The 17,763-nt window shown below is 47.7% G+C and overlaps 2 protein-coding genes across 3 annotated transcripts in view; both read right to left on the bottom strand.

The window, feature by feature from the left end:
* LOC108289908 (zinc finger protein 134) overlaps positions 1 to 1,897 on the bottom strand; it is a 25,561-nt gene extending 23,664 nt beyond the window's left edge. The window contains exon 1 of the mRNA XM_037731726.1: positions 1,683 to 1,897. The gene's annotated coding sequence lies outside the window, so the exon portion shown is untranslated. The remainder of the gene's footprint in view (positions 1 to 1,682) is intronic.
* A 5,748-nt stretch (positions 1,898 to 7,645) lies between these two features.
* ZIK1 (zinc finger protein interacting with K protein 1) lies at positions 7,646 to 15,249 on the bottom strand. 2 transcript variants are annotated; one of them, XM_017509516.2, is made up of 4 exons: positions 14,890 to 15,249; positions 14,280 to 14,318; positions 10,718 to 10,844; positions 7,646 to 9,463 (listed from the first exon to the last, which is right to left on the bottom strand). In XM_017509516.2, exons 1-4 carry the CDS (start codon positions 14,920 to 14,922, stop codon positions 8,199 to 8,201), a joined length of 1,464 nt encoding a protein of 487 aa, XP_017365005.1. In that variant the 5' UTR covers positions 14,923 to 15,249; the 3' UTR covers positions 7,646 to 8,198. The 2 variants fall into 2 exon arrangements, with proteins under 2 accessions (XP_017365005.1, XP_037587663.1); XM_037731735.1 differs by lacking the exon at positions 10,718 to 10,844 and having other exon boundaries at positions 14,890 to 15,023.
* Between the last annotated feature and the right edge of the window lie 2,514 nt (positions 15,250 to 17,763).

Genomic DNA, 17,763 nt, shown 5'->3' with positions numbered 1-17,763 from the left:
GACGGGGTTTCACCATGTTGACCAGGATGGTCTCGATCTCTTGACCTCGTGATCCACCCGCCTCGGCCTCCCAAAGTGCTGGGATTACAGGCTTGAGCCACCGCGCCCGGCCTGGTATTTCTTTATAGTAATGCAAAAGGCTTAATACAGACACAGGGCTCCATCCTAGTTCAATACTATCTGCCACTCTTTGTATGTCTCTATCCTGCATCCCTCCTCAGAGTTCAAGACCTGTGTGTCCACCTAGCCACTTGATACAGCTACTTATTTATTCTCTAAAACATCTCATATTTTTAACATGGACGAAACACATTCCTGATATCTGAGTGAAAAATAATCTTACTATCTACTTGGCACTCCAGCTGCTAAACCCAAAAAGCCTTGAGTCATTCTTTCTTTTTTAATTTGGAAAAGGCAAGAGTCACCCCTTCTTCTCTCTTAGTCCCAACACCAGAAAATCAGAGCTGACCTACAAGCCAAAATTCAACCATTTCTGTCACACTGTGGCCACACTCTTCCCTGGCCCACATCATCTACACTCACTTGGACTATTGCAGTAGTCTCCTCTTCCCTCTCTGGTATTGTTACCACCTTCCTTAAACTCACAGTCTATTGTCTGTGCTCAGCTACAGGAGTCTCATGAGGCCTGGGGAAGATCACCTCCCTCTTCTGCTCCAAACCTTCGTTGCTGCCATCAACTCCACAGTGGACACATCTGAGACAGCCATTTAGTTTCTAACTCCTCTACCCCTGCTCTCTGTTCCCATGAGAAGGAAACGAGGCTTGAGGTTTTCTGAACCAGCTCAGCCTCACCTCCAGGCAGCTCCAAACACCTGTACTTATCTCTGGGACAAACTTCTACATTCATCTTATTATATGCCAGCAACAGGCACCACCTCATATAACACTCACCCTGGACATAGGATCTGTTCAGAGTCCCTAGGTTCAAAGTCTGGAATAGTGGTAAATAAAGGATCCCAGGTCACCACAGTCCCAGAGATCTCATTGCTGGAATCAGTGAGGTTCTGGATTCCCTTTATTCACCCTTGCAGGATCTGTAAGTGCTTCTTACAGACCTCTAAGGACTAGTGGGAATCTGTGGGACGAGAGATATTATGAGAGGCAGGTGACCACAGTGTGGCTCCATGGGCTTCTGGTTCCCCCGTGCAACACTCGAGTCAGGTGTTTTGGGACGACTGCTTTCTATCTGGGTGTCAGTCCTTGGTACTTTTACCAGCCCTGTGTCCTTGTAAAAGGACTAAGTTCTCCCACGCCTATCATCGTCCTTCCAGAGCATTCCCGTGAACAGCTTTTGTGAAACTTTTAGACGCGTAACTGGGGCCGTGTCCCTCTTCTGTCCACAGAGAGCTGTGGCCCTGAGGGTGCTGGTCAAAGTCAGTGAGGCCAACGCAGGGTGGCGCTGTCCCACCCTCTGCTCCCCGCACACGCGAAACCGGCCTGGGTCTCCCGAGTCTCCCGGCTCAGGCGGAGCTCCAAGCCGTTGCCCGCGCGGCCTCCGGCCCGTCTCATGCTCCCAGCTACCCGCCACACTGCCAGAAACTAGGCCCAGCACGAGCGCGTCACTGTGCTGGACAGTGCGGCCCGGGCTGCAGAAAACTCTCCACGCGCCGCTCAGTTTCGGCTGGGGAGGGCGGAGGAGGCCGGGAGGACGCAGCGCCCACCTGGGTTGGGGCCCTCAGCACCGAAGCCATCGGACTCTGGGCAGAGCAATGGACGATCCAGGCGGAGACACGAGCAAAGCTGTTACCACCGTCAGCGACGGTCAGGCCCCAGCGTGCAGCCAGGAAAACGACTCCCTTCGCGCCTTCTGGCTCTCAGCAGCGCTGTCAGACCCGGCGCCCGCGGACGGAACTGACGCAAGGCAAAGCGCCCGCCCGACAAGTTGGGCAGAGCAGAAACGTGTCTCTCCCCTGGGCCTCATTGGCTCTATGACAAACGCCTGGCGCACAGACCTCTGGGTACTGTAGTTCTCAAAGCTCCCTGGGCTGGCAGAGGTCTCCCTTCTGCGGGACCTCAGGGAGAAAAGGCCACGTGCTGTGGAGAAGAGTGGAGGGGAAGCCTGAGAGAGAGGTGGTGTCTCCAGCCTCCTAGTACTAGGGAGGAGGTTCGCTGTTTTTTTAAGGTCCCATATGTCTGGTAGAGGGCTCTCTGGCCTCATTCCCCCCCCCCCCTTCCCAGCCACATGGAAGGAGCTTAACTTCCCTACGTGACTCTGACTCGGCACCATGCCCCCGACTGAAGGAACTCCAGCCCCTTCTGCCTAGCAACCACCTAACCAATCATCACCCCTCGCCACTGCTCTCCCACCGCCTCAGACCCTCTGCCCCTATAAAACCGACCGAACAAAGAAAGCGCGCGCGATTCTTCCCCTCCCGCTTGAGTCGCCCGGAGGTCCCAATAAAGTTGGTACCGGTCACCATGCGTCCTGCCTCGAGTCTATTGAGCGTCTGCCCCCGTGGGTCGGGGTCCCAGAGCCGGGGTCGCACACCATACAGAGATTTTTGGAGGGTATTGTGTACAACTAGTCACGTACGTAGTCAGCGTCATTCAGACACAAAATGCTTCTACCCTTGGCGAGAACCTACTAAACATTTCTTTCTTTCTCCTCACATTTATGTAGAGTAGAACGTTAGAGTCAGCTTTGTGAGTTTCATTATACTCAGTGAGGAATAAGAGAAATAGGGTTCATATAGAGCCATGACAGGATCGATGAAACATCCGTTAGATGGCACCAAAGGAGGACAAAAGTGGAATTGTGTCTCTGGTTCTCACAGAAAATGCTTCTCATGCCTGTGTAATTAGTGAGTGTGTCTAACCCTGTAAGGAACAGTGTTTTATTCAAGTAATATTTCTTCCTCCATATTGTTAGATATGCTTCTTTTAGGATTGTAGCAACTTCAAAAAGAGCCACTTAGCATATGTTGGTTTTGTTGTTTGTTTGTTTGTGATGGAGTTGCGCTCTGTTGACCAGGCTGGAGTGCAGTGGTGCAATCTCTGCTTACTGCAATCTCCACCTCCCGGGTTGAAGCGATTCTCCTGCTTCAGCCTCCTGAGTAGCTGGGAGGGACTACAGACACGCACCACCACGCCCAGCTAATTTTTGTATTTTTAGTAGAGACAGGGTTTCACCATGTTGGCCAGAATGGTCTCAATCTCTTGATCTTGTGATCCCCCGCCTCCGTCTTCTAAAGTGCTGGAATTACAGGCGTGAGCCACCGCACCTGGCCGCATATGTCATTTTAAAGTAGAGCAGTCTCTCTAGTGCTCAGAGCCAGAGCACTTCTGCAAAGGGGACACCAGAATGCCGGAATAAAGGTTTGGGACACCTAGCTCTCATCTCTTTGATGGGAAATTTTGATCATTGATACTGTTACTGCAGGGGCAGTTCCTGCATGGGGAGTTATCTCAGAAAAACAGCTGTGAAATGAAAATTACTGAAAGCTATTGTATTAGTCAGGATTCTCCAGAAAACACAGAATCAGAAGGGTACATAGATGTGCAGGAGGGGATTGATTATGGGAATTGGCTCATCCAGTTATGAAGGCTAAGAAGTCCCAGGATATGCGTTTTGCAGTCTGGTTAAACATGAAGGTAGGTGTTATCATTCAGTCTGCATCTGAAAGCCTGAAAACCAAGGGAGCCTATGATGAAATTCTCAGTTGGAGACGGAACGCCTGACGACTGGGTGAGGGTCGAGTAGGTTTGAGTCCAAAGGCCCAAGATCCGAGAACTTTAATGTTGGAAAGCAGGAGAAGGTGGATGACCCAGGTCAAGAAGAGCATAAACTTGCTCTTTCTCTCCTTTTTTGTTCTATCTGGGCTCTCAATGCATTAGATGTTGCCCCCTAATACTGATGAGGCCAGATCTCCCTTACATTTTCTGCAGGCTCAAATGCCAGTATCTTCCATAAACATTCTCACAGACACATCCTGTAATAAGGTTTTCCCAACTATTTGGGTATCCATTAATACAGGTAAGTTGACACAAAACATTAAACATCACAACTATTAATAATTATGTGGCTATTAAGAAATAGTGGAAGTAATGCCTCTGGGAAAACCATAGTCAATGGTTAAAAAAAAAGCTGGCCGGGCGCGGTGGCTCAAGCCTGTAATCCCAGCACTTTGGGAGGCCGAGGTGGGTGGATCACGAGGTCAAGAGATCGAGACCATCCTGGTCAGCACGGTGAAACCCCGTCTCTACTAAAACTACAAAAAATTAGCTGGGCATGGTGGCGCGTGCCTGTAGTCCCAGCTACTCAGGAGGCTGAGGCAGGAGAATTGCCTGAACCCAGGAGGCGGAGAGCCGAGATCTTGCGGTGAGCCGAGATCGCGCCATTGCACTCCAGCCTGGGTAACAAGAGCGAAACTCCGTCTCAAAAAAAAGCTAAAATCTCAAGAAAATTGAATGAGAGACAATAGAATCCAAATGAGTTAAAAATTAAGTTAAACTGTGTTGAAATCTTTGGCCAGTCTGACGGTTTTGTATTATTAAAAAGTTGATTTTTTCATTCATGAATACATTTTTTTTTTCATACGGAGTCTCGTTTTGTCACCAGGCTGGAGTGTAGTGGTGCGATCTTGGCTCACTGCAATCTCTGCCTCCCGGGTTCAAGTGATTCTCCTACCCCAGACTCCCAAGTACCTGGGATTACAGGTACCCGCCACCACATCCAGCTAATTTTTGTATTTTCACTGGAGACGGGGTTTCACCATGTTGGCCAGGATGGTGTCAATCTCCTGACCTTGTGGTCCTCCCGCCTCGGCCTCCCAAAGTGCTGGGATTACAGATGTGAGCCACTGCGCCTGGCCTGGAGTTTTTACGGTAAAACGTGTAGCTGCTCATGTCTTCAGACTTTCTTGCCAAGACTTGTGACCACTGGGGGAGATAAGCATTTTTATGAAGTGATACCTATGCTACTGCTTCAGAACATAGGTCACCATGACAGTTTCACTTCAAGATGGCATCAGTCTTGCCACACCACATGCTGTATGTTCCTACATAATTGTTCTTGACGTCATCTGTCGCTATTATATCAGCATGGTGAAAATAGAATACAATGGTGCGATGCTATCCACTTCTTCTCAATTCATGTTTGGTGACATTACTTTGACAACTTGTAATTGACCATGAAGGGATTATTTTACCAGGGAAATTTACAAATATTAAAAGCCAGAGCTTATTTGTTTTGTTGAATGGTTAGACCTAAGAAATTGATGTAGAATTTGTCAATCAAAGTAGCGTTTCAAGTATACAGTGTCTGTGGTTGTTACGCTGTGAATATACCAAAAAACTGAGAAAATATTTTCCCAGCATTTGAAAGCAATTTTTATCATTTAGCAAAGAAGTGCATCACATTACTGAAGACTGAGTGAAGTTCCAACGTAAGTCTTTGTTATACATGTCTATTTATTAATGAAAAATGAAATATCACCAACATCCACTTAAAAATAAGCAAAAGACATTAATAAACATTTTTCCAAAGACGGTATACAGGTGGCAACTATACGCAAGAAAAATGTTCACTATCATAAAATACCAGAAAAATGCAATAAAATTACAGAGAGATGCTATTATATAGCTATTAAAACAACTAAAGTTAAAAAGACTAACCAAACCAAGTATTGGCAAGAACGTAGAGAAACAGGAAGGCTCAGGCCGGGTGTGGTGGGCTCACGCCTGTAATCCTAGCACTTTGGGAGGCCGAGGTGGGTGCATTACCTGAGGTTAGGAATTCAAGTCCAGCCTGGCCATCATGGTGAAACCCCATCTTAAAAAAAAAAAAAAAAAAAAAAGAGAAACAGGAAGGCTCACATAGTGTAGATGGGAATGCAAATGGTGAAGTTAGGTTATAGTCTGGTCATTTCTATAAATGTGAAGCATTCACATACTGTACTACTGGCACAGGAGGAATAAAGCATTTCTGCCTATTAAGAATTATATGCCAGCCAGGAGTGGTGGCTCACACCTGTAATCCCAGCACTTTGGGGGGCCAGGTGGGCAGATCACGAGGTCAAGAGATCTAGACCATCCTGGCCATGGTGAAACCCTGTCTCTACTAAAAATACAAAAATTAGCTGGGCGTGGTGGCACACGCCTGTGGTCCCAGCTACTCGTGAGCCTGAGGCGGAAGAATCACTTGAACCCAGGAGGCAGAGTTTGCAGTGAGCCAAGATTGCTCCACTGTACTCCAGCCTGGCAACAGAGCAAGACCCCATCTTAAAAAAAAAAAAAAAATTATATGCCTATGTTCATAGTAGCATTATTTGTAACAGCTTCAAACTGTAAAGCATCCAACTGTTTATCCAAACTGTGACATATCCACAATACTGCTGTGGATATTTCTCAGCAATATTGCTGTGAATATTTCTCAGCAATACAAATGAAGTATTCACATAATATGGATAAATCTTAAAAATAATTGTGCATCATGAAAAACAACAGTAAAAATGGAGTATTTTATGACTCACTTCATGTAAAATCCTAGAAAACACACACTATTCTCCTGTAAGGAGAGTAAATGACTGGACTCTTGAAGGCCTGGAAAGTGCAGGCAGAGACTGTAAAACAGCATGAGGTGAATCATGAATATGTTCATGATCATGATTATGATGGTTTCACAGGCTTATATGACAAACTCTTCAAAATATACAATATATAAACTATGGCAGGTCACTTATACATCAAGAAAGTTTGTAAAGCATGTTTCAAATAAAATATCTGAGCTTCCATCTTTCAGAAACCAGAATGCCTGTCAATCTCATGTTGACTGTATTCTCTCTTCAGGCCTGGGAAGGGCAACTATGCATCCCTCAGTGCAGGAAATATTGGCAAGCAATGCTGTGGCAATTTGAGACAACAGCAACACTGATAGAAATCACAAGAGCTATTAATACTTCCTTGGCCTGTAGGACTTCTATTATCTTTATTCTCCTTTTTCTGCCTCAACAGCAATGAACTTGAGGTGAACACCCAGAAAGCCAACAATAAAAATATATATATATATATTTTAAAAACCTTATTTTTTGTGACAATAACCTCAATTATTGGACATACACAAATTTCTAGGTTCTATGACTGCTCAAAGCCACAGTTATGGGAAGATTTCTAAATGCAATGTTACAAGAGGCACATTCCAACTAGTTTGCTGCAGGCTCCACCATACCCAGTATTTTTGTACTAATTGCAGTGCACTCGTGACTCCCATTGTCTTCTGAGCGACATCAGCCTATGGAATGTTTGCTATCAGGCCATGTTTCCTTATAAAACCTCATCAAAAGCTTCTCAACAGCACTGGGCATCATAGGACAGCCTCTGGAAGCAATGGAATAAAATTGTCCTATTCCCTGAAACACAGGTGCTTATCAAAACAGCTGACCTCTCCTCAACATGATCTCCAGTCCCACAGAAAGAATAGGGATCCAGGCCACAAATTAGAATAACCAAAACCTTGCATTTTTCCTAGATTTTAGGTAGCAAAGCAAATATGACCAAAACAAGAATGAGAATTACTCCTTCATCTTACTTTTCCCTGCAGAGGCCCATAAAAGCTGTCCATTCCTTCATATAGAGTTGAGTCTGTTTCCCAGCCACCCCACAGTAAACAAAACCCCAAGACTACAGGTAGATTCAAATATAAGGCCTTTATTAGTGTTCAAACTGGAGCAATGTGAGGCAGCCATTCACCAGGTAGTGACTTGGAGGCTAGAAGAATGACCAAGTGTCCTGTGAGACCAAGAATTTCCATGAAGGGAATCCTTGCACATAAGTGTCCAGCAGAACCATGGCTGGGCCCTCCTGACCAAAACTGGGTCACATGTATGCTGTGATCAGTCAGAAAAGAGAATGAATTTTCTTTAAAGGCTCAGATTACTCAAAATTTCCTCCAAAGACTAAGAGAACACACAGATGTCAGCCTTGCTTTAGCACATCAGGGTGACCAATCCCCACAGTGCAAGGTGGTAGAGGGGAGATGGTTTCTACCAGAGAAGCAAGGTAGAATGAGATTCAACTTCAGGCAGATGGCTCCCTCACAAAGGCTCTCTACTGCTACAATACCACAGAGACAGAACATTCCTTGTAGGCCTAAGGCTCTACTGAAGTGTGGACTTTCAGGAGTTAATGATGATAGATCTTGAGTTAAAGGCGCTTCCACTTTTGCTGCATTCATGGGGCCTCTACGTGTTATGACATTTTTGGTGATGAATGAGGCTGGAGCATTGGCTAAAGGAATTCCCACATTTGTCACACTCATAAGGCCTTTCTCCAGTGTGAACCACTTGGTGTTGAATGAGACCAGACTTTTGGCTAAAGGACTTTCCACACTGGCCACACTCATAAGGCCTTGCTCCAGTATGAATTCTCCGGTGTTGAATAAGAATGGAGCTTTGACTAAAGGATTTCCCACATTCACCACACTTATAAGGCCTTTCTCCAGTGTGAACTCTCTGGTGTTTAATGAGGGTAGCTTTTTGACTAAAGGATTTCCCACACTGGCCACACTCATAAGGCTTTGCTCCAGTGTGAATTCTTCGGTGTTGATTAAGAATGGCACTTTGACTAAAGGAATTCCCACATTCACTACACTTATAAGGCCTTTCTCCAGTGTGAACTCTTTGGTGTTTAACAAGGGTGGCTTTTTGGCTAAAAGATTTCCCACATTGGCTACACTCATAAGGCCTTGCTCCAGTGTGTATTTTCTGGTGGTCAACAAGGCTGGAGTTTTGTCTAAATAATTTCCCACATTCGCTGCACTCATAAGGCCTTTCTCCAGTGTGGATTCTCCGATGGTCATTAAGGTGGGAGGTTTGGCTAAAGAATTTTCCACATTCACTGCACTCCCAAGGCCTTTCTCCAGTATGTACTCTCTGGTGCTGAACAAGTGAGTACTTGCCACGGAAGGCTTTCCCACATTTGCTACACTCATAAAGCTTTTTTCCTGTGTAAACTCTTGGATGGTGAACAGGTGTGTGTTTGTGGCTGGAAGCCTTCCCACATTCACCTGACCTGTAATGACTTTCTTGACTGTGAATGTCTTCCTCACATTCAGTAACTGTGTTGGGCTTCCTGCCTCCAGGAAAGACCAGGGACCTCAGAAGCCCCAACATGGCTGGTAGGTCCTTCCCAACTTCCAATTTGCAAAAGGGCTTCAATGACATACGGAATAGGCAGCGCTTCACACATGAGGCTCTGTCCATATCCCTCTTGAAGGATTTCTTTGCACTGTGATGCTTCTGGGGCTCATGACGGTTTGTACATTCTCCAACCAAGTATGGTTTCTGCCCAGGGAGATCAGCCAGATGCAAAATACCTTTCAAGACTGGGACACACATCTCACAGGGTTGAGTATTCTGTGTGGATGAACCTGCCTTTGACTGTGACACTCCTATAGAAACATTCTGCTCAGAAGGTGTCTTTTTATCCTCTGTTCCATGGCCACAACCTAAAAGCAGATGAAATATATATTGACTATGCTGAGAACAGGAAGCTCCATTACATACATACCAAAGGAACGATTCACCAGGTTTGTTTTGAGGATAATGGAGCTGGGGGCAGGCTGAGAAAGGGGTTGCTTTGCAATACTGGATCTCTAAAGATCACAGAATGAAGGAGCCCTCACCAAATAAAGGACATATGGATGGGATGGAGGACAGGGAATGGCATAGTCTGCAAACCATTCCTCTACCAATGGCCTCAAAAGTTATCTTTGAGTAGCCTTCAAATTCCCAAAACTCACCACACAGTCTTGAGGAGGACCTTGTCTGCTCACCTGCATGATGTACAGAAGGTTGATTGTGCCCAAGCCCAGGAAAATCCAATTCAAACTGAGTAGCAAGTGATATGGTCACATATCTTCATGTGATCAGATATGCATACTTCATGAGACATTATGTATGTATCAATGTTGGAAAACATTGAGGGAGCAGTGCAAAAGAGCAGATAATGCATGAAGACCAGAAAGGCAAAGGTAGCCAGGTACTAGAAGTCATAGATGAAAATAAGAAGACAGAAAAGTGTCAAGTACAGGGAAGAAAATATAGAAATGCAGTTTGGCTAGTGGCATGTGCACCCAAACAGTGGTGAAGACAGGACAGGCTCCTTATATGATCTGAAAACAGCCTGGATATCGTGCCCCCCCCACCAGTTGCCACTCAACAAGCCCAGGCCTTCTCTTGAGACCATGTTCACCCTATAAAGCACCAGGTTTCTCTGCACACCCTCAGTTGTCTAGATATGTGGGACCTTCATGAAGCCAAGTCCTACCAGAAACACAGAACATGTAAGTGATCAGGACTCAAAGAGGGAAAGAAAGTTAGTATCATTTTAAAAAAAACCCAAAAAACTAGAAGCAGTAAGAAGAGCCCATTGTCCCCATAAGTATAGACCATGACAATGACTATAATCATGATACAGGTAGCCACAAGAAAATATCAGCTAGCAGATGGGGGTGCGGGGAACTTGGGACACAAGGTGTCATGGATCTGAACATAGTCACCCAGCCAAGAAGAGGGCAGGCAATAGAGATTCATTTGGCTGACTGCAGAACACCTGCTTCCCAGACCACTGGGCAGCAGGTGTTAGGGCTGCTCAGGCAGTGCACAGTGCTGGCACCCATAGCACATATCCCAAGAAAGTGGGGAAGTCAGCAAAAGAGCATATACAGATCAGGAAACTGGAGTTGGTGTGAGGGCCTTACCCAGTGAGGCTACAAGGGCAAAGTTCTCCAGCATCACTTCAAGGTACAGGATTCTCTGAGCCTCATCAAGAAGTCCCCACTCTTCCTGTGAGAAGTAAATGGCGATGTCCTCAAAGGTCACACAGCCCTGTCATGATGGGGACAGGTCATTCCACAATCAACACCTCCACAATCAAGTTCATCCACCCACTCATTCATCCCCACCTTAAAGGAAATACAGGCCCTGGTGACACAGATGCCCACTCTCTCCTCATGGTCCCAGTAATCACTGTGTCCTTCTACAGCACCAACCAGGATGTGAGCAGGATGTACCACATCTAAACTTTGGGCCCAGTATGTAGGGTTGCATCCCTTCTTGTCAGGCAGTTCCCCAAGAGTCTTTCAGATGATGCTTCCTAGACACAATGAAATGTGAGTTCACCTTTCACCCTTAAGTCCTCAATGCCAGGGCCTTGGGTCCTTCAGTTCACACTCCCTCTCCATGTGCACATCATTCTTTGAACCATACTCGCTCAGTCTCACTCCCACAGCCACCTTCACCCCTCTGCCTGGCAAACTGAGACAGCTACACAGATCTCTGATGGTTTCTACTGTCATAGACAGCCTCTATCCTGCTTGGAAGGCCTATCTTCCTGACTCTGTTCCTTGCTTCAACCTCAGCCACCAAGAATCACCTGATGCCAGACAGTGATGGCTGCCCTCCACTTGTGCTGCACTTGATGTCCCCTCTTCAGTCATAAACTTCCTCTCACCTCTTAACCCTCATTCAAAATCAGTGGCCTCAGTGGCACAGACTCTCGGAGGCTCTCTACCCCCAACCTAATGATTCGTACAGATGAACACTTGTACTCCTAAACTTATCCAATTGCTTGACTGACACCCTCCCCAGACACGCCAAGGGTCACAACAAATTCCTGGCGAGTTTTTACCATGTGAATAAGCACTAGTCCTAGTGTTATAGTCAGTTTGGGCTGCTAGCATAATATCATAAACTGGGTGGCTTATCAGTAACAGAAATTTATTTCTCACAGATCTGCAGGGAGATGCCTGAGATTAGAGTGCCAGCACGGCCAGGTTCTGGTGGGGGCTCTTTCCAGGTTGCAGACTGCTGACCACTTGTATCCTCACAAGGTGGAAAGAGCACCGGGTAGTTCTCTAGCCTCTTAGTTTAAGAGTACTCACTAATCCTATTCATTAGGGCTCCACCCTCATGACCTAATTACCCCCAAAGGCCCAACCTGCAAATACCATCACACTGGAATTAGAGTTTAAGAATATGAAGTTTGCAGGGACACAGACCACTATACCTGGCCTCAGTGTTATCTTCTACCAATTATTTCTTTGTCTCCATGTCTGTCTTATGTCCCTAATGCCTTGGAAGCCTTGACTACTTGTCAGATAATATGATTTGGCTGTGTCCCCACCCAAATCTCATATTGAATTGTAGCTCCCACGGTTCCCAAGTCATGGGAGGGACCTAGTGGGAGGTAATTGAATCATAGGGGTGGGTCTTTCCCATTGGTCTCATGATAGTAAATAAGTCTCACCAGAACTGATGGTTTTATAAGGGGGAGTTCCCCTGAACAAGTTCTTTCTTGTCTGCTGCCATGCAAGACATGCCTTTTGTCCTCTGCCATGATTGTGAGGCCTCCCCAGCCACGTGGAACCGTGAGTCTATTAAACCTCTTTTTCCTTATAAATTACCTAGTCTTGAGCACATCTTTCTCAGCAGCACGAAAATGCACTAATACAGTAAATCGGTATCAGTAAAGTGGGGCTCTGCTGTAAAGATACCAGAAAATGTGGAAGCGATTTTGGAACTAGGTAGCAGGCAGAGGTTGGAACAGTTTGGAAGGCTTCAGAAGAAGACAGGAAAATGTGGGAAAGTCTGGAACTTCCTAGAGACTTGTCTTTATCAGCAGTGTGAAAACAGACTAATACACTAGATCATCCTCTTTCCTACAACCTTCCCATGATCACTTCTCTCCCACAACTGTTTGTGATGCTCACCACCTCTACCAAGTGTCCAAGCACGAGATATAGTCATAGCCCCCAACTTTCCTTTCCTGGGTTATTAATAGCATTATCTTCATGACAAGGATTACCCACTCCTAATTGTAACCCATAGTTACCCTGGGCCAAACACTGGCCGCCACCTTTTAGATGTCTTCATCTTAAACCACTTCCAGAATTCCAGATGTGCTGGACAGCTACTCACTTGATGTCTCCATATATCATTCTTTGGAACATCTCAGACTATGGTAACAGCTGAAAAACAAAACTCCTGATATCCTTAATGAAAATTAATCGGCTGGGTGAGGTGGCTCATGCCTGTAATCCCAGCACTTTGGGAGGCTGAGGCAGGTGGATCACCTGAGGTCAGGAATTTGAGACCAGCCTGGCCAACATGATGAAACCCTGTCTCTACTAAAAATGGTGGCATATGCCTAGAGTCCCAGCCACTTGGGAGGCTGAGGCAGGAGAGGAGGATTGCTTGAACCCGGGAGGTGGAGACTGCAATGAGCCAAGATCAAGTCACTGTACTCTAGCCTGAGTGACAGAGTGAGACTCTGTCTAAAAAAAATAAAAATTAAAAAAAACAGCAGGGCATGGTGGCTCATGCCTGTAATCCCAGCACTTTGGGAGGCCAAGGCAGGTGGATCACGAGGTCAGGAGATCAAGACCATCCTGGCTAACATGGTGAAACCTCCATCTCTACAAAAATACAAAAAATCAGCCAGGCATGGTGGCACTCACCTGTAGTCCCAGCTACAGAGATCCAGCCAGGATCCAGCCACTGTACTCCAGCCTGAGTGACAGAGTAAGGCTTTGTCTCAAAAAAAAAAAAAAAAAAAAAGAGAAAAGAAAATTAATCCCATTACATGCTAGCTGATAGAGTTTCCATCCTCCCAGATGCTAAATTCAAAAGGCCTGGAGTAATGCTTGACTACTCTTACCCTAAAAATCTGAAAATGCAGGCAGGCCTAATTAAAAATCCAGGCACTTCTTCTACCTCCACAGCCACAACACTGGTGAAGCCACTATCAAACTCACCTTGGCCACTGCAGTAGCCTCCTCCCTGGTCTTTCTATTGCCTCCTTCACACCCACAGAGTATTCTCTATGCTTTGTTAACAGTGAACCTGATGAGACCAGTGTCAGATAACCTTCCTCATCTTCTCTAAACCTCCCATTACTCCCATCATCTCCAGAAAAAACACCCAATTTCTCAGAGCCATTCCAGGCCTGAATCCTGCCCTGATGCTCTCAGTTCCTATGAGAAAGAAAAAAGAGTTGGGTTTCCCTGAACCAGCTCAGCTTCACTGGCTACGTTACACATTATTCTAAGTGGGGGGAACCACCTTTTACATCTCATTCCACTGTCTGCCACCGATAAAAACTTCTACAAGTAACCGTCAGTCTAGAATCGGGAAGTCAAGCTTGGGGTTTGTAAAGTGTCCTTAAGTCAAAAAAGTGGATAAGTGGCAAAAGAAAAAAAAATTCATGAAAAAACCCCAGGATGGGGTCAGGACCAGTGAGGGCCTGGGACACACTCCACTCACCTTTGTGAGGTCCATATGTGTTTCTGGAGTCACGGTAACCTGTGGAAAGCCAAAGATCATGAGAGGCAGGTGACCAGAGCAGGTCTCTACTGATTCAGGCTTCCTTGTATTCCTGTCCAGGCCAGAGCCCGGTGGACTGAGGATGTCTGCATTGTTTCTGAACCTCAGTGTTGCAGTCCCTGCTCCTAGCAACTGTGGGACCTTGCACAAGAACTCAACCTTCCTATGCCTCCGTGTTATTCCATTCTTTTCTAGTCTAACTCCATGTGGCTTCTGGAAAACTTCGAAACACCTAACTCAGACCATATGCCTCTTCTGTACACAACCCTCCAAGGCTCCTAGCATCCTAAGAATTAAGGGAAAACTCCCCACCTTGACACTCCAGGTATCAACGGTCTTCACTCAATCTCTAAGAGTTTACAAACGCCGGCCCGTCACCCTCTTCCATGCCTCATCATCCAAGTTCTGGAAATTGGGACCCCACCCACGAGTCCCCACTGTACTGGACACGAGGATCTAGACCGTAGCGACTCAAGAAGGCACCCCTTACTGGGCCTTAGAATTTGAATGGGGATGAAGGAGGGTGAGGCCCAGTGGAGGCGGCGCTCACCTGAGTCGGGGCCCTCAGCGCGGCCGCAGCCATCGGAGCCTGTGGGCAGAGTGGGGGCGGGACCCGAGAGCGACGGGCGAGGGGACCTGCGCAAAACCGTCAACCTGCCGCCGCTGTCCCTTAGACCTGCCACTGTTCAGCGGAAGGAACCCTCCCCTAGCGCCTTTGGGCTTTCTCGCCAAACAAAGCGCTCCCAAAGCTCTCAAGATCTGCATGCACTCAAGGGCTGCTAAAATGACCGCCACTGAAGCGATACCGGAAGTCCCGCCCAGACCCGTTGGCCTAAAAGCGGAAGCGACGCTTTTCTCAGCGCTGATTGGCTCAGCTTCCTTGCAGCTGGAGACAGAGCCTTGTGGGTAATGTAGTCGTCCCTGGTTCCCAGGGGTTGGGAAGGATGCTGCGGCCCAGAGTGACCCCGAACAAAGGCCAAGCGGCCGCGCTGGGGGCGCTGGGAAACGGCATCGCCAGCCCAGGAGAGGGCTGGGCCTTGTCGCTCCTTAACGGGGCTGCTGGTCGATTTCTGTGGTCCCGTCGCGGCTGAGCGCCCAGGTGATTACAGGCGTTGATTCAGGCTCAGGGAGCCGAAGCCCGATTCACACGGACGCGTACTCCACAGGGCCGCCCTGCGGGAGCGAAGAAGCCTCGTCCCCCCTCACGTGCAGGGTCGAGGCGTTCAGTCCGTGCGGGCCGAGGCGGTTCCGTGAAAGGCAGGAGCCACCTAGGTGTCGCGCTCTGCCAGGTGTTCCAGAAGGCCACGTGGCGGCCTCGCCCCTTGCCGCACCTGCTCAGACCTGAGCCTACGACTGTCCCAGATGCGGAAGGCGGGGCCGAGATGTCCCAGGGGCAGAGGTGCTGAGCGGCTCTACCCCGGGGGAGGTCTGGGGACCGGACAGCTGGGGAGGTCCCGGAGCGGCGGAGGAAAGCTCCTCTGCTTCCCTGAGTCCCCTCCTGGGGGGCCTGGGAGCCGCTCCTGCGTTTTCCGACGCCCCCGCCACCGCCCCTCGGCTGAAAACTGGGTCCAGATGAGCCTTGAGCCCCGCTGAGGAAGTCTCCTACTTCGCCTCCCACACCGGCTGGGACCATCTCCAACCGCCCTCAGGGCAATAGGGAAGCAGGCGGGTTCCCAGGGCGCCCCACGCGGTGGCGTAGTAGGAGCGAGGCTTCTGGAGCCCACAGATGGGATTTAGTCCCCCCAGGGGAAGTCCATGCTCTGCCTTACAGCAGCTGGTACAGGCTTCCGGGGGCACCCTGAGACCAGGCCTGTAGGGATACTCATAATGGCCTCCGCGAAGGTGCAGGTATAACCGCTGGACCAGTCTCATCTGGCCATGCTCTGTTGGTAACAGAATGTTCAGTTCTTCTGCAGGCACAGAGCTAAAGAGTTGCAAGTTACACAGCTAGAGAATGTGAAGGAAAGGAAATGTCAGGCCGGCGCGGTGGCTCACGCCTGTAATCCAAGCACTAGGAGGCTGAGATGGAAGGATCTCTTGGGCAGCACAGCCAGACCCCCCTCCACAAAAAAGTAAAAATTATCTGGGTGTGGTGGTGCACCTGTAATCCTAGCTACTCAGGAGGCTGAGGCAGGAGGATTACTTAAGTCCAGGAGTATGAAGATCTGGTGTCCACACTAAGTTCAGCATCAATAAGGTGACCTCTGGGAAGTAGGGGACCACCACGTTGCCTAAAGAGGAGTGAACTGGCCCAGGTTAGAAATGGAGCAGATAAAAACTCCCATGCTGCTCAGTAGTAGGATCACACCTGTGAATAGCCACTGCACTCTCACCTGGTCTTATTTTTTAAAAAGATAATTTAAAATGTGTTTTTTTGTTTTTTTTTTTTTTTTGAGACGCAGTTTCGCTCTTGTTACCCAGGCTGGAGTGCAATGGCGCCATCTCGGCTCACCGCAACCTCCGCCTCCTGGGTTCAGGCAATTCTCCTGTCTCAGCCTCCTGAGTAGCTGGGATTATAGGCACGTGCCACCATGCCCAGCTAATTTTTTGTATTTTTAGTAGAGACGGTGTTTCACCATGTTGACCAGGATGGTCTCGATCTCTTGACCTCGTGATCCGCCCACCTCGGCCACCCAAAGTGCTGGGATTACAGGCTTGAGCCACCGCGCCCGGCTAAAATGTATTTTTAAATTTAAAAACAAAAGTGAAATATTCAATTCCTTGGTTATTATTATTTGTAACCCCAAAAATAAAGTAAAAGAGGGTGCTGGGACAGACTTTAGTGCTAGGTGAGGTTACCAAGAAGGTAGCCAGAGTAACCAATTTGGGGGCAGTATGTAGTTTTCTTTCGTTTTGTTTTTTGAGACAGAATCTCCCTCTGTTGCCTAGGCTACAGTGCAGTGGCACGATCTCGTCTCACTGCAACCTCCATCTCCTAGGTTCAAGCGATTCTCCTGCCTCAGCCTCCTGAGTTGCTGGGATTACAGGCACTCGCCATCACGCATGGCTAATTTTTTTGTATTTTTAGTAGAGATGGTGTTTCACCATGTTAGCCAGGCTGATTTTGAACTCCTGACCTCAAGTGATCCGCCCACCTGGACTTCCCAAAGTGCTAGGATTACAGGCATGAGCCACCATGCCTGGCCAGCAGTATCTAGTCTCCAATGCTGCAGAGTGGAGAGCCTGTTTGGATTGATGCAGGACCCATAGCTCACTATTGAACAATAGCAGATGGGTATATATAATTATTGAGGGAACAGCCAGCCTGGTGGACTAGATAAAAGGCACTATAATATCGGTGTACCCTGAGAAAGGGTCTAACTCCACCTATAAATGCTAATTGGGGCCCTCAGCGAAACAGAGTCTCAGGGAAGCAGAGTCGCTTTCCTCGGCGGCTCCTGAGGTGACATCCCCCGTGGTGGAG

Source organism: Cebus imitator, unplaced genomic scaffold (genome assembly GCF_001604975.1).
Source record: "Cebus imitator isolate Cc_AM_T3 unplaced genomic scaffold, Cebus_imitator-1.0 Scaffold417, whole genome shotgun sequence".
NCBI classification, from domain to species: Eukaryota; Metazoa; Chordata; class Mammalia; order Primates; family Cebidae; genus Cebus; species Cebus imitator.
This window is presented reverse-complemented; position numbering and strand designations above follow the sequence as displayed.